Here is a 16,087-nt window from a genome sequence, read left to right as displayed (position 1 = left end):
TTACCCACCTGCTCTCAGTACCACCCACACTGGTTTAAATGTAACTTAGATACTGGTTTTTCCACTATATGTAAAGCGCTTTGAGTCACTAGAGAAATGGGCTGTATAAATATAATTCACTTCAATAGTAAGTAAAACAACAAGTGATGTTTTGAACATGTTTACAGTTTCACTTTCTAACGTGTCTGAAAACAAGTAGGAAGAAACAGACTCCTTTCCTGTCTGGAAATCATTTTTAACACAGCGCAGCTCTTTAGTGGCTCCCTGGAGCTTTTTCAAAAATGTATGAAAATGAAAAAATATATAGTTTGTTTTAATATGGTTTCTGTAGGAGGACAAACATGACACAAACCTTCCTAATTGTTAGAAATCCCACTGTTTACATGAAACATTCTTCACTGATGAGAGTATTTGGCGCGCGCCAGTTTGTCCTGATTTCGGAAGTCCTTGAACGCACCATAGTTTGTTTACATGTACAACTTTCCTTGATGCTGCCACAGAAAGACGTGTTTTATGCCACTCCTTCTTAGTCTCTATTTGTCCATCAAACGTTTTATGCTGTGCGTGAATCCACAAAGGTGAGCTTTGTTGATGTTATTGACTTATGTGGAGTGCTAATCAGACATATTTGGTCACTGCATGACTGCAAGCTAATCGATGCTAACATGCTATTTATGCTAGCTGTATGTACATAATGCATCATTATGCCTCGTATTTTTGATATATTTGAGCTCATTTTATTTGTAGTTTCCGTTTCCTTCAACTTGAACACACACATCTTTACCTTTGGCCATTTTAAGTCAGTAATTTCCAGGAGTTATCACACCCTCTGAAAAGCCTCCGTTTTACTAATGTTTTCCAATGTTGTAAAAATCCATCCATCCATCCATTTTCTACCGCTTATTCCCTTCGGGATTGCGGGGGGCGCTGGAGCCTATCTCAGCTACAATCGGGCGGAAGGCGGGGTACACCCTGGACAAGTCGCCACCTCATCGCAGGGCTGTTGTAAAAACGTGTAGAATAAATATTACATTTCAATATTTCTGTCAACGAAGATTTGCATCAGCCTGCGACACATAGTCATTTTGATGGTAGTCTAATATAGTTAATATGGACACTTACATAATGTGTTGCCTTCATTTTAACACTTAAATAAGGCTTTACATTTTTTGCGGCTCCAGACAGATTTTTTGGGGGTATTTTTGGTCCAATATGGCTCTTTCAATGTTTTGGGTTGCCGACCCCTGGTGTATGTTAACATCAGCTTCAGCCTGCACATTTGAGTTATAAGAAGAACATGGTGGACGGGGACCAACATAGACATGTTGTCGATAGAGATGTCCGATAATATTGGCATGCCGATATTATCGGCCGATAAATGCTTTAAAATGTAATATCGGAAATTATCGGTATCGGTTTGAACCTCCCGATTTTCCCGGGAGACTCCCGAATTTCAGTGCCCCTCCCGAAAATCTCCCGGGGCAACCATTCTCCCGATTTCCACCCGGACAACATTATTGGGGGCGTGCCTTAAAGGCACTGCCTTTAGCGTCCTCTACAACCTGTCGTCACGTCCGCTTTTCCTCCATTCAAACAGCGTGCCGGCCCAGTCACATAATATATGTGGCTTTTACACACACACAAGCGAATGCAAGGCATACTTGATCAACAGCCATACAGGTCACACTGAGGGTGGACGTATAAACAACTTTAACACTGTTACAAATATGCGCCACACTGTGAACCCACACCAAACAAGAATGACAAATACATTTCGGGAGAACATCCGCACCGTAACACAACATAAACACAACAGAACAAATACCCAGAACCCCTTGCAGCTCTAACTCTTCCGGGACGCTACGATATACCACCAAACCCCCCATCTCCTGAATTTGGAGGTCTCAAGGTTGGCAAGTATGCTCTAGTATACTCTGGACCAGGGGTCACCAACGCGGTGCCCGCGGGCACCAGGTCGCCCGTAAGGACCAGATGAGTCACCCGCTGGCCTGTTCTAAAAAAATAAAAAAATAAATAAAAATAATAATAATAATATTTTTTTTATTTTTTAAATCAACATAGAAAAAACACAAGATACACTTTCAATCAGTGTATCAACCCAAACAACCTTCCCCCAATGCACACTCATCCACACTCACTCACACAAAAGGGGTTATTTCTTTCTGCTACCAATATTCTGGTTCCCACAACATAGACAACACATCTGCAAGGGACACAGTCCCTGAAGCACACATGATTGTATGTGCTGCTGGTCCACTAACATTTTAATTAATTACTATTTTTATGTAATTATTTTTATATTGTTTTACTTTCTTTTTAATCCAAGAAAATGTTTTTTATTTATTCACCTTATTTTATTTTATTTTAAAAAAAAAGGACCTTATCTTCACCAGACCAGGTTGTCAATGAAATTAGATTTGTTTAAAGGGTTTTTAAAATCAGGTCCAGTCCAGATAATGTCCAAGTCGGACTCAGCAACACACACCTTCATTCATGTACACAGAAAAAAATTAGGGAACACAACAGATTGCATATAATTTATAAACAAAATTACATTTTCAAAATAAGCATTTATGTACAGTCCAGATTATGTCCAGGCCACTCAAATTAGGGAACACAACAACAGATATCATATAATCTATAAACATAATTATACTTTCAAAATAAGCCTTTGAGGACTTCTCATCTTTTTTTATGTTTTTTTGCATCTTTATCGTTTTCAACCACATATTTTTCTAAAGTTAAAAAATACTGAATAAATGTTTTAAAGAAAGTAATACTAAGTGAATATCTGTTTTTGGCCTTAAAAATAAACCTTTTACCGAGTACTATAATTAAATTGACTAAATCATGATTGTCAATGAACTCTCCTAAAAAAACAGAAACCACATCAAGCTTCATAAACAAACCAATCCTTAAACACATTTTTTCAACTTCCACCCAAAACGAAGACACAATATGACAATACCAAAACAAATGCAGGGTGGATTCAGACTCCTGACAACAAAATCGGCAATCATCTGACTCTGTCATATTCCATAATTTTAACATTTTCCCCGTGGGTAAGAAGTTATAAATAATTTTAATTTGAAAATAACGATTTTGCACATCAAAAGTAGTTTTATAGATTACCGTAATTTCCGGACTATAAGCCGCTACTTTTTCCCCTCGTTCTGGTCCCTGCGGCTTATACAAGGGTGCGGCTTATTTACGGCCTGTTCTTCTCCGACACCGACGAAGAGGATTTTGGTGGTTTTAGTACGCAGGAGGAAGACGATGACACAATGATTAAAGACTGACTGACTTTTCATATATCGATAGGCTGGTTATTTTGATAACGTACAGGTGAGCACTTTGTATTACTTTGCACCGTTGTATTATTTGTACTCTGCACGAATGCTGTTCGCCATGTCAAAGATGTGAAAGTTTGATTGAATGATTGAAAGATTTATTGTTAATAAATGGGACGCTTTGCGTTCCCAGTCATCTCTGTCCCGACAATCCCCTCCGTGGTAGCAGGAACCCCTATATACTACGGTAATTACACATCAAAACCCTGCGGCTTATAGTCGGGTGCGGCTTATATATGGAGCAATCTGTATTTTCCCCTAAATTTAGCTGGTGCGGCTTATAGTCAGGTGCGGCTTATAGTCCGGAAATTACGGTAGTTTGAATATGGCATCCCATGGCAACGGGCAGTCAAAAAAGTCCTCCCATTTTCCATATGTGTTGTATGGGGCAGCCTTCAAAGATTTCTTTATTAAATAACAATTATACATTTTTCTATTATTTTAGTTCCTTTTTGCCAACTAGAATTTCTTATTAGAGGATTACAAACTAATAATTTAGTAGTTCCATAATTAATTATTTGTTTCCATCTTTTCCCAATTACTCCAGTTAGTTGACTAAATGAAAAGCTTGAGCAAGCATCACCATACATAGTTCTAAATTCATCATACAGTATTTCATAATTTTACCATTCTCATTGATAATATCATTGACAAAAATGATTCCTCTTTCAAACATATTTTTCCAAAAGAAAGGCTTTCCATCTATTACAATATTAGAGTTCATCCATATTATCTGCTGCAAAATATCGTCTCTTTTTTCTGGCACATAAAATTGAAAACACCACCATGAGTGGATTGTTTCCTTTATGAACCCCGCCATGTTTCCCAGCAGACTCTCTACATAAGAAAAATGGGAGGGGATCACTTGTAAAAAAGGATACAATTTCTTTTGAAACAGTACATGTTTTTGTCCAACAGGACACTTGTGTACCACTCGGTGTTTAAATACATCTTTGGAACAATTGATGCTTTTAAAGACAGACACATAGCTTCAAGGTTGAGAAGTTTCAGGCCCCCATATTCATACTCATTGTACAAAACCTTTCTTTTAATCTTTTCTGGTTTGCCGTCCCAGACAAAATCGAAGACCCTCCGCTCATAAATCTTAAAAAAGATTTGTGATGGAGCTGGTAATGACAAAAACAAATAAATAAATTGAGGAATAATTAACGAGTTGACAATAGATATTTTACCATACAAGGTTAAGGATTTCCCTTTCCATAATTGCATAATTTTGTCCAGCTTTCTTAGTCGATTATCATAATTTACTGAGCCTAGATCTTCCAGATTCTCTGGGACAACAACACCAAGTATGTTAACTGGTCCATCTGTCCTCAAAACAGGCACTTTGCATTCCATTCGAAAGGACGTTCCCTTTAGATTTCCGATCCTTAACATTTTACATTTATCATAATTAAGCTTAAGGCCAGATTGCTATGAAAATATGTCCAAAAGATTAAGGAGGTTCCGCAAACAATGAGGAAACATCTCATCTTTGTGAATCAGCCTTTTCTGATATGAACTTCATCAAGAACAAACACAGAACACGCCTCACTGATGCACATCTGCAAGACTCACTCAGAGTTGCAGTGTCAAGTTACACACCAGAGTACAACACACTAGTTAACAACATGCAATGCCAGGCTTCCCACTAACTGACAAAGAAACAGATAACAGATTTGGTGTCCAGTTCAAAGTGTGACATGATTTAAAAATTTGAGAGTTTACTTTTGTATTTTACATGAGTTATTATTTGTACAAACATGGTGCAAAGTAATTCATGATTTGTTAAAAAAATGTAAGTGGCTAGCTAGTTAAAATGGGATATTGTGATTTCACAAGACTGTCTTAGAAGTTATCATTTGAAAATGTTCAATTTGAAAAATGTGCACTTAGAGAAAATATAAAAATAAAGTGTTGCATATTGATATTTATCTGTTTCTATATATATTTATTGTGAGAAATCATTAAGATGATCAGTGTTTCCACAAAGATAAATATAATTAATTATTAATAATAACATAGAGTTAAAGGTAAATTGAGCAAATTGGCTATTTCTGGCAATTTATTTAAGTGTGTATCAAACTGGTAGCCCTTCACATTAATCAGTACCCAAGAAGTAGCTCTTGGTTTCAAAAAGGTTGGTGACCCCTGCTCTGGACTGAAGCTGTGTGCCTTCATTGTTTTTGTAGCTGTTGTTTTGAGGCATGTTTAAAAAAATTAAAAATAATGCACTTTGTGAAAGTCAAAGTATAGTATTTCCCATAGTTGTAGTGGGTATCAGGATTATCTCAGGGAGAACATGTCCCAAATTCCAAGGTGCTGTTTTGAGGCATGTTAAAAAAAATAATGCACTTTGTGACTTCAATAATAAATATGGCAGTGCCATGTTGGCTCTTTTTTCCATAACTTGAGTTGAAGTTGTTCTCTTATTTTGGAAAACCTTGTTACTGTTGTGCTCGTAGCGTGAAAGATAGACAACTTGACGTATAGTTGACACACAAAAACGTGTGCGTCGTTTATTTATCAAAGCACAAGCAAGAATGAACGCTTTCATCACAAACACTCAAATATCACGGGAACAACAAACCCCCACCTTTGTGAGAATCTACTGACGGCCACTTAAAGGGGCCGCGCCGAATTACTCGCTCTTAACTGCACACAAAGAACAACATTGTCATGTACACAATAGAACAGTACGGTGAATGATGATGACAAAGTCAAATAACAGGTGTGGTGAATTATGTCCTTAAATCAACCGCTACACATGTCCCCTCAGCATTCGCCATCACAAAGGAAAACAAACTGTCAATGGACAGGGGAATGGACGGGCCGATCAGACCGGGTGCGCCTGACTGGTACAAACGCCGGGGAGTCAGTAGGGGGGACCAGAAGGGTACCTGTACTGTCTAAGGTCCCGGGGGCCTGCGTAGAAGGATGCATAACATTATCATGGGGCCTAGGTAGAACGGGCGGACGACCCCGGCGCGGGGGTACGGCCGTGGTAACCGGCTGACTAAGATCCAAGTGGGCCGCTTTCAGCCGGTCCACCGTGATCTTTTCAGACCGACCCCCGATATCCAACAGAAAATGCTTATCTCCGCTCTCTAGGACGCGAAATGGCCCATCGTAAGGAGGCTGCAGGGGACCGCGGTGGGCGTCGTGGCGGACAAAAACAAACGCTGCTCCCCTCAAGGAAGCGGGAACATGAGACGGTGTAAGGCCGTGTTGAGAAGTGGGGATGGGGGCAAAACTCTTGGCAGCATCGAGGAGAGCAGCTCGCTGCTTACCGGCGGACCAAGGTGCCGTCGTGCTAGGAATTAAGTCACCTGGCACCCGCAGGGGCTGGCCATACACCAACTCTGCCGAGGAAGATTGCAAGTCTTCCTTGGGGGCAGTCCGAAGCCCCAGCATCACCCAAGGGAGCTTGTCTACCCAAGCGCTGTCCTTCAGGGACGCCCTAAGCGCTGCCTTCATGGACCTGTGAAATCGCTCACACATACCATTGGCCTGCGGGTGATAGGCCGTCGTGTGGTGGAGTTTCACTCCCAAGCTCTCGGCCACAGCGGCCCAGAGCTCAGAAGTGAACTGAGCGCCCCGGTCGGATGATATGTCCGATGGGGTACCGAAACGGGCAACCCACGTGGAGGCGGAGGTGGCGGACGTCAGAGGTACTGCATCCGGCCAGCGGGTGGTCCTGTCGACTATCGTGAGGAGGTATGTGCAGCCGCGTGAGGATGGGAGAGGCCCGACCAGGTCCACATTGACATGGTCAAAACGGCGCTCCGGAACCGTAAACGGTGCCAGTGGGGCCCGCGTGTGGCAGTGCACTTTTGAGCGCTGACATGCCACACATGTGGAAGCCCAGTCCCTAACGTCTTTCTTCAGGCCACGCCAGACAAATTTTGCAGCAACCAGCCGCTGGGAAGGTTTCCTCCCAGGGTGGGAAAGGCCGTGGATGGAGTGGAACACGCGCCGCCTCCAAATGGCGGGCACAAGGGGCCGTGGCCGACCGGTAGCGACGTCACAAAGGAGCGTAACCCCTGTGTCCTCAAATGGGACCTCAGACAACCGTAACCCTGTGGCTGCAGCCTTCAGAGCTTGGATGTCCGGGTCGTCGACCTGGTCAACTGCCATTTGTGCAAAATCGAGCCCCACATGGACAGCGCTCGCGACAGCTCGGGAAAGGCAATCAGCAACGACATTGCTCTTACCAGCAAGGTGCTGGATGTCCGTCGTGAACTCTGAGACGTAGGAGAGGTGCCTCTGTTGCCGAGCCGACCACGGTTCAGCCGTCTTGGCCATCGCGAAAGTGAGGGGTTTGTGGTCCACAAAAGCTGTGAAAGGCCGGCCTTCAAGCAACGAACGGAAATGGCGTATGGCCAGATAGAGGCTAAGGAGCTCACGGTCAAATGTGCTATATTTCCGCTCGCAGGGGCGCAACTGCCTGCTAAAGAAAGCCAAAGGTTGCCAAGTGCCACCCGCCCACTGCTCATGCACTGCACCTACAGCATAATCTGACGCGTCCGTGGTGATTGCAATAGGAGCATCGGGTAATGGGTGTGCCAGCAGGGTAGCGTTAGCGAGAGCAGACTTGACCCCCAAAAAAGCACTGTGCCGCGTGTCAGACCAGTCTACTATGTGCTTGGGAGCAGCTCCTTTAAGAGCATCATACAGCGGCCGCATGAGGTCAGCTGCCCGGGGAATGAAACGATGGTAAAAATTTACCATGCCAAGGAATTCCTGAAGAGCCTTAATAATAATAATAATAATACGTTTCAAGTATATTCACAATACTATAGAACAATTACAATAGTAATGAATATCATTTAAAGATATTGGTAACCGTGAGTGGGCGGGGGAAGTTTGCGACGGCAGCAACCTTCGCTGGGAGGGGAACTGCCCCGCACTCCGTGACACGGTGTCCGAGGAAGTCGATAACAGACAACCCGAACTGGCACTTAGCTGGGTTGACAATGAGCCTGTGTTGGCTAAGGCGCTGAAAAAGGGACCTGATGTGGGTCACATGCTCGGCCTGAGAGGTGCTCGCGACCAGGATATCGTCCAAATAGACAAACAGAAACGGCAAATCACGTAAAACAGAGTCCATCAACTGCTGGAAAGTTTGTGCGGCACTCTTAAGGCCAAAAGGCATACGTAAAAATTCAAACAGTCCAAATGGGGTGATGACCACTGTCTTCGGGATATCAGAGGGGTGGACCGGCACCTGATGATAGCCCCGGACGAGATCTACCTTAGAAAACACAGTTTTCCCAGCGAGGTTGGCGGAAAAGTCTTGTATGTGGGGGACCGGATAACGGTCCGGGGTAGTCGCGTCGTTGAGTCTGCGGTAATCACCGCATGGCCGCCAACCACCTCCGGGCTTCTCCACCATGTGGAGGGGCGATGCCCACGGGCTGTCTGAGCGGCGAATGATCCCGAGGCGTTCCATGGTCTCGAATTCAGCTCTAGCGATGGAGAACTTAGCAGGGTCCATGAGCCGGGCTCGTGCGTGCACAGGGGGGCCCGTGGTGGCAATGTGGTGTTCCACACCATGCTTGGCGGTAGATGACGAGAACGTGGGCTGCGCCAGGGTGGGGAACTCAGCGAGGAGGCGCAGAAAAACGTCTGCGGTGGGTAGCATGCTGGAAAGCCTGATGGAGTTCGTCGCGCTGAGACTGCACTTGTACGAGCAGAACGTAATCGCATCCACCAAACGCCTGTTTTTTACATCCACAAGGAGGCCGAAAGCACAGGGAAAATCTGCACCGATGAGCGGCACCGTCACTTTAGCAGTCACAAAGTTCCAACTGAAACGCTGTCCACCAAAACACAGTTCCACGTACCGTATTCCATAAGTGTGGATAGGGCTGCCATTGGCCGCTTCCATGGAGGGGCCATGTGACTCAGACAGCATGTCCAACCTTGATGCTGGCAGGACGCTCCTCTGCGCGCCGGTGTCACACAGGAACCGTCGTCCAGAGAGGGAGTCCTGAATGAAAAGCAGCCTGCCAGTACTGCCGACGCTCATGGCCACTGCTGAGCGCCGGCCCCGGCGTTCCCCGGCGGCGGTCCACGAAAACTGCACGGGGGACGGCACCGCCTAGCTTTGGTCCCGAACTTTGCGTGGAAAAAACATAGTCCAGAATCCGGTTGCCGCCTGGGGGGCGCAGCAGCAGCAGCAGCGAGAGTGGAAGAATCTGCCATGGGTCTTTCTGTCTCAGCCGGAAGGAATGCAGCCACATAGGTCGGTTGGGAAGCTAAAAAAAACTTATCAGCATCAGCAGCTAGTTCTTGGCAGTCCAACATGGCAGTGTTGGCTAAAGCAGCCCGCACCTGAGAAGGCAGGAGTCTCAGGAAAAACTGCACGAAGAGGAATCCAGGTCTGTGCTCACCTAAGAGTCCTAGCATGTTGTTCATTAGTTCAGAGGGCTTGCAATCGCCAAGCCCCTGCAACGAAAAAAGGCGGCTAGCTCGCTCCGCGTCGGAAAGTTGAAATGTCTGTAAGAGATGAGCCTTCAACGTGAGGTACTTGTTCCTCTCCGGTGGGTGCATAAGGGCGTTAACCACTCTGGTCGCCGTCGCGCTCCCGAGGGAGGACACGACATAATAAAACTTAGTGTCGCAGGGCGAACTGTGCCTCCGCCTGGGCAAACCATGCGGTCGCGGAAGTTTCCCAGAACTCGGGCAGCTTTAGAGAAACCGCATTCGCCGTCATGGTCGATAAGAATCACTGAATCCGTTCAGTGAAGTGTCGGGGTCACCAGTGTTGTGCTCGTAGCGTGAAAGATAGACAACTTGACGTATAGTTGACACACAAAAACGTGTGCGTCGTTTATTTATCAAAGCACAAGCAAGAATGAACGCTTTCATCACAAACACTCAAATATCGCGGGAACAACAAACCCCCACCTTTCTGAGAATCTACTGACGGCCACTTAAAGGGGCCGCGCCGAATTACTCGCTCTTAACTGCACACAAAGAACAACATTGTCATGTACACAATAGAACAGTACGGTGAATGATGATGACAAAGTCAAATAACAGGTGTGGTGAATTATGTCTTTAAATCAACCGCTACATTACATTGTTTAATGCATCCAGTGGGGCATCACAACAAAATTAGGCATAATAATGTGTTAATTCCACGACTGTATATATCGGTATCGGTTGATATCGGAATCGGTAATTAAGAGTTGGACAATATCGGAATATCGGACATCGGCAAAAATGCCATTATCGGACATCTCTAGTTGTCAACATAATCAAGCAGGTCTCCAATGTCATAAATGTCAACCCTCCTGTTTACCTCTAGAAAACTATATTTGTATGCCTTGTCTGCTCCTTGGCCACCTGTCTGGTTTCCCTTACACTTCCCATATTTGAACTTTCATAAAAAATTCTTATTTCACCCACACCTGGCCCAGAAAATGTCCCTTACTTTGTGACAATGCTGCCTTATTTTCAAATGTGAATGCTGACAGGTATGTCGACTGTACAGTACTGTGAATGCCTACAACTTGTGATGTACATGTTGTGTTTGTTTCAGGTGCCTTTCTTCAACGTGATGTGTGACCAAGCACACGGCGGAGGTCACTGTGAGATGCTAGTGGGCTACTCGGCAGTCTACAGAGTCTGCTTTGGCACTTCCTGTTTCTACCTGATGATGGCCATCTTCCTCATTGACGTTAAGTCCAGTCAGGACTTCAGGGCGCTCATACACAACGGGTCAGTACTAATAGGGGTGTGCCGATTATTGGTTGATACCGACATTAATTCGCCATCAGTGTGTGAATGTGTGTGTGAATGGGTGAATGTGACGTATATTGTAAAGCACTTTGGGTATCATCCCAGGTATAGTAAAGCGCTCTATACAGACCATTTACCATTTAATCTGATACGACATCCGCATGAATCTTACATGCTGTTGTTAGTTTGTAGTGTGGAATGTTAGAAAAGGCTTGATCAAGCCAATTATTCAAACAGAGATCAAAGGTAGGGTACATATGTTTCTTATTGCAAGTTTGTCCTTAAATAAAATAGTGAAAATACTAGACAACTTGTCTTTTATTAGTAACTAAACAAACAAAGACTCCTAAAATGGCTGCTGACATATGCATTAACATATTGTGTCATTTATCATTCTATTATTTTGTCAAAATTATTAAGGACAAGTGGTAAAAAATGAATTATTAATCTACCTGTTCATTTACTGTTAATAGCTGCTGACTTTCTCTTTTAACATGTTCTATCTACACTTCTGTTAAAATGTAATAATAATCTATTTTTCTGTTGTTTGATACTTTACATTAGTTTTGGATGATACCACATATTTGGACCTACTTTACAGAGGCGGTATAGTACCGGATATGATTCATTAGTATCGCGGTACTATACGAATACCGGTATACCGTACAACCCTACAAACGATACCCTATTATTAACTGTCTGGAATGGACTAATGCTGCCTTAAATTTGAAGTTGAGTTGTTATTGACCACAATAATTCATTAAGTTAAGCTTATGAATGTAAGTTGATTAAAAGCTGCAAGCAGCATTGAACGGGGCCTCGCACCCCTGTTCAACTTGTCTTTTTACGCAAGTTGGCAGGAACGCCTGACATCTGCAGTCACGTCCTTGACAATGCCCTGATCCACCGTCAACAATTCAGAAAGTTTCGCCCAACTCCAAACGTGTATAAAATAGGTACTGACCCATCTAGAAGTTCATTTGAACCAATTCTTAGCAAGGTCCGATTTTGTCAAGCCGAGTTACAAATGTTGAAAGTTTTGTGGTAAATTATCAGATCAAAGTTTGGTGCCATGCCACGCCCACATCCTTGGTATAGACAAAATTCCTTCGCAATTTATCATCCCCCATTTGTTTAGTATCCGTCATTTTATACGCAGCTCATTTGGTCAAAGTCCCTCGGTGGAGTTCGTTAAAGTATGACCCCTGTTTTTGTTTCTTTTCAAATATGGGTTGTTGAGGTTTTTACCTGTGTCCTGTAATTATAGACGTCTCCAGGAATTTTCATGACAGCACGTGGCAGTGCCAATTTTTTTCTAATTTTCAAGGGGATGCCAAAGGGTCAATTTTGTAATTTCGTGTCTGGGACCCCCGAAAATATAACGTACATATAACGCTTCTTCACGTTTTGCATGAAGAAGCGCATTAAAATGTAAATTATTGCATGACAACCTCAAAACGTATTCTTAGCCACGTCATGCTCTGTCACTGATTAGAATATAAACCCAAATCTTCCGTGCATCTTACAGGTGGCTCCGTGGCAAGCGTCGGTAGTACTTGGTTTTCAAAGCCGAAGGACTTGGGTTGGCATCCCGGCCGTGATTGATATTTTGGTACGGTTTTTAAATTTATGATTTAATGATGTCAAAATTGTTTCATATGCTAAACTTGGGCATATTGATAAAAAAAGTGGACTGTTACAAAATCATGCAGATTGTCAAAGATAATATAACACGCGATAGTTCTACCTCAATGAAAGGTTTTGTTCCAATCCAATCTACTTTATTTATATAGCACATTCAAAAAAACATAGTGTGTGAATGTAAGTGTCAATGTTGTCTGTCTATCTGTGTTGGCCCTGCGATGATGTGGTGATTTGTCCAGGGTGTACCCCGCCTTCTGCCCAAATGCGGCTGGAGTAGGCTCCAGCACCCCCTGCAACCCCGAGGGGGACGAGCGGTAGAAAATGGATGGAAGGATAACAGTTTCACAAAGTGCTGCACAGGAGTTAAAACACACATTTAGAAGCAGGATACAACTAAGGACAGTCAATTGTAAAAACATTTTTTACTAAAGACAATAAATTCATAATATACACAAAATAAAATAAAATAGACTGAAACCACACACCTCTCTCATGCTTGTTTAAAAGCTAAGGAGGAAAAATATATTTGAAGACGTGATTTAAAAGTCATTAAAGAGGGAGCTGTTCGAATAGCAAGAGGGTTATCGATCCAAAGTTTTGTAGCCACAGCAGAAAATTCACAATCCCCTCTGGATTTTACTCGTGTCTTTAGGACGACTACAAGACATTGATCAGCTGACCACAGAGACCTTGTGGGGGTGTAGATTTTTTAAAAGGTCTGACATATATTGTGGCGCTAATCCGTTAGGAGATTTAAAAACAAACAATACAATTTTAAAATGAATTCTAAAATTAACTGGGAGTCAGTGAAGGGATGCTAAAATGGGGGTAATGTATTCATGATTTTTAGTGGCAGTTAAAAGGCGAGCAGCAGCATTTTGGACTAACTGCAATCAAGAGATTGAGGCCTGGTTCATACCAGCATAGAGGGAGTTGCAGTGGTCCAAACGTGATGAAATAAAAAGAATGGATTACCTGCTCAAAGTCGTTAAAAGATAAAACTGATTTAATTTTTGCTAAAAGACTTAGTTGATAAAAGCTGTAGCGTACAACCGAGTTAATCTGCTGTTCCAATTTAAAATGATTGTCAAACTTAAAACCAAGATTTGTGACTACATGGGTTTAGAATAAGGCATCAGGGGTACCAGGTCACTGGGGTAAGCATTCTGGTTTATCCATCCATCCATTTTGTACCGCTTGTCCCTTTCGGGGTAGCGGGGGGTACTTGAGCCTATCTCAGCTGCATTCGGGCGGAAGGCGGGCCCTGGACAAGTCGCCACCTCATCGCAGGGCCGCATTCTGGTTTATTTTTAAATAAAATAAAATAACTTCTGTCTTGTTCTCATTTAAGTTTAAGAAGTTTACTGCCAACACTGCTTTTATGTCCTCAAAACAATTTAAAAGTGATTTTAAGCATGCGTCATTTTTCCTTTTTTAGAGGGACATACATTTGTGTATCATCAGCATAAAGATGATACGATATGTATTTTTTAAATGTGTTGCATAGGCAGGATGTGCACTGAAAACAGGATTGGTCCAAGGATCAAGCCCTGAGGGACACCACAGGACATTATTTATATGGTGCTGGGATAGCCAAGATTTCCGCCTTTCAAAGCATCTCTTGGAAAACCAATTTTTGATCTCGGTATTTGTCAACTCCGAGTTACAGCCATGCATGCACGTTTTAGACTGAAATATTATTCAATTATGGACACTTATACGTTCTTACGTATGTTCAGCTTGTGTGTTATTTGGGTGCTTAGCTGTTGTGTAGCTGCTAGCTTTTTGCAACATGTTTACTTTTTGAAAATGACTTCACTAAAATACAACAAAATACCAACTTTGTGTGCTTACTGGAGGATATTTCGGTGTTGACTGGCTGTCCAACTTTGCACAAGTAAACACATTACAAGATTGCGTGTATGGGAGATTTTAAATGCAAGTCGATCCTCTTTTTTTGCTGATATCAGGTATTTGGTATAGGCTTAACCCTAGTTCTAATATTTAAGTCTCTTTAAATATAAATTGCATTTTCTACTTTTATTTGACTGTATGTATTAACATTTTTTTATTTAGATTAATCACATTTTGGAATTTGGATTAATCATGATTACTCACATGTGAGTTTGAGTTTGAGTTTGAGTTTGAGTTTATTTCGAACATGCAAGCATACAACATGATACATCACAATTTCCAGTTTCTTTTCAACATGAGCTTATTTAATCCTACCCCTTTTCTTTACATAACAGTTGCAAAACTTTTTGTTCACTTCCTGTTCACAATTTTTTCACAATAAACTCCATAAGTAATCACAATAAAAATAAATAAATAAATAATAGTAAGAATTTAATAATAATATTTGGTGAAGTAAGTCATATTTCATATGATGAGATAAGTAAGATTACTTTAAGAATGAATGAATGGATGGATGAAATAAATTGAGAATGTTTGTCATGGTTCTTCTTCTTTGTACTTTGTAAACACTTTAAGTTTGAAGAGTTTCTTGAAGTGCATCATATTAGTACATTGTTTGATTGCTTTGCTTAATCCATTCCATAATTTAATTCCACATACTGATATACTGAAGGTCTTAAGTGTTGTACGTGCAAACAAATGTTTTAAATTACGTTTTTCTCTAAGATTATATTTCTCCTCTTTTTTTGAGAAGAATTGTTGTACATTCTTGGGTAGCAGGTTATAGTTTGCTTTGTGCATAATTTTAGCTGTTTGCAAATTCACTATGTCGTGGAATTTCAGTATTTTTGATTCAATAAATAAAGGGTTTGTATGTTCTCTATATCCAACATTATGTATTATTCTAACTGATCTTTTTTGTAACACCGTTAATGAATGAAGTGTACTTTTGTAATTATTTCCCCATATTTCTACACAGTAGCTCAGATATGGTAACACTAGTGAGCAGTAGAGAATATGAAGGGATTTTTGGTCTAGAACATGTTTTGCTTTATTCATTATTGACGTGTTTCTTGCAACTTTATGTTGTATATTTTTTATGTGAGATTTCCAGTTCAATTTATCATCAATCATTATACCTAGAAATTTGGTTTTGTTTACTCTTTCAATTTCTATTCCGTCTATTTGTATTTGTGTTTGAGTTTCTCTTCTACTGTTACCAAATAGCATTATTTTAGTTTTACTAAGATTCAACGATAGTCTGTTTTTGTCAAAAAAAATGTGATTCTTCGCTTACATAATTCAAATTTGCTTGAGAAAAGACTAAGATTAAGATTGAATATTATTGTCAGAGTGTCATACAGGAACATTTTTAAACATTTTACTTGAGTGTATGTCATTTATTTAAA

General features: G+C 41.8%; 1 protein-coding gene across 1 annotated transcript in view; it reads left to right on the top strand.

Annotated features, from left to right (window-relative positions):
- The window catches only part of serinc4 (serine incorporator 4), an 85,630-nt gene that overhangs the window by 23,683 nt on the left and 45,860 nt on the right, over positions 1 to 16,087 (top strand). The window contains exon 3 of the mRNA XM_062030494.1: positions 10,921 to 11,099. Within this exon, the coding sequence (XP_061886478.1) occupies positions 10,921 to 11,099 (179 nt within the window). The remainder of the gene's footprint in view (positions 1 to 10,920; positions 11,100 to 16,087) is intronic.

This window comes from Entelurus aequoreus, linkage group LG02, assembly GCF_033978785.1.
Source record: "Entelurus aequoreus isolate RoL-2023_Sb linkage group LG02, RoL_Eaeq_v1.1, whole genome shotgun sequence".
In the NCBI taxonomy this organism is placed as follows: domain Eukaryota; kingdom Metazoa; phylum Chordata; class Actinopteri; order Syngnathiformes; family Syngnathidae; genus Entelurus; species Entelurus aequoreus.
The sequence above is the reverse complement of the archived record's forward strand: the minus strand, read 5'-3'. Positions and strand labels throughout refer to the sequence as shown.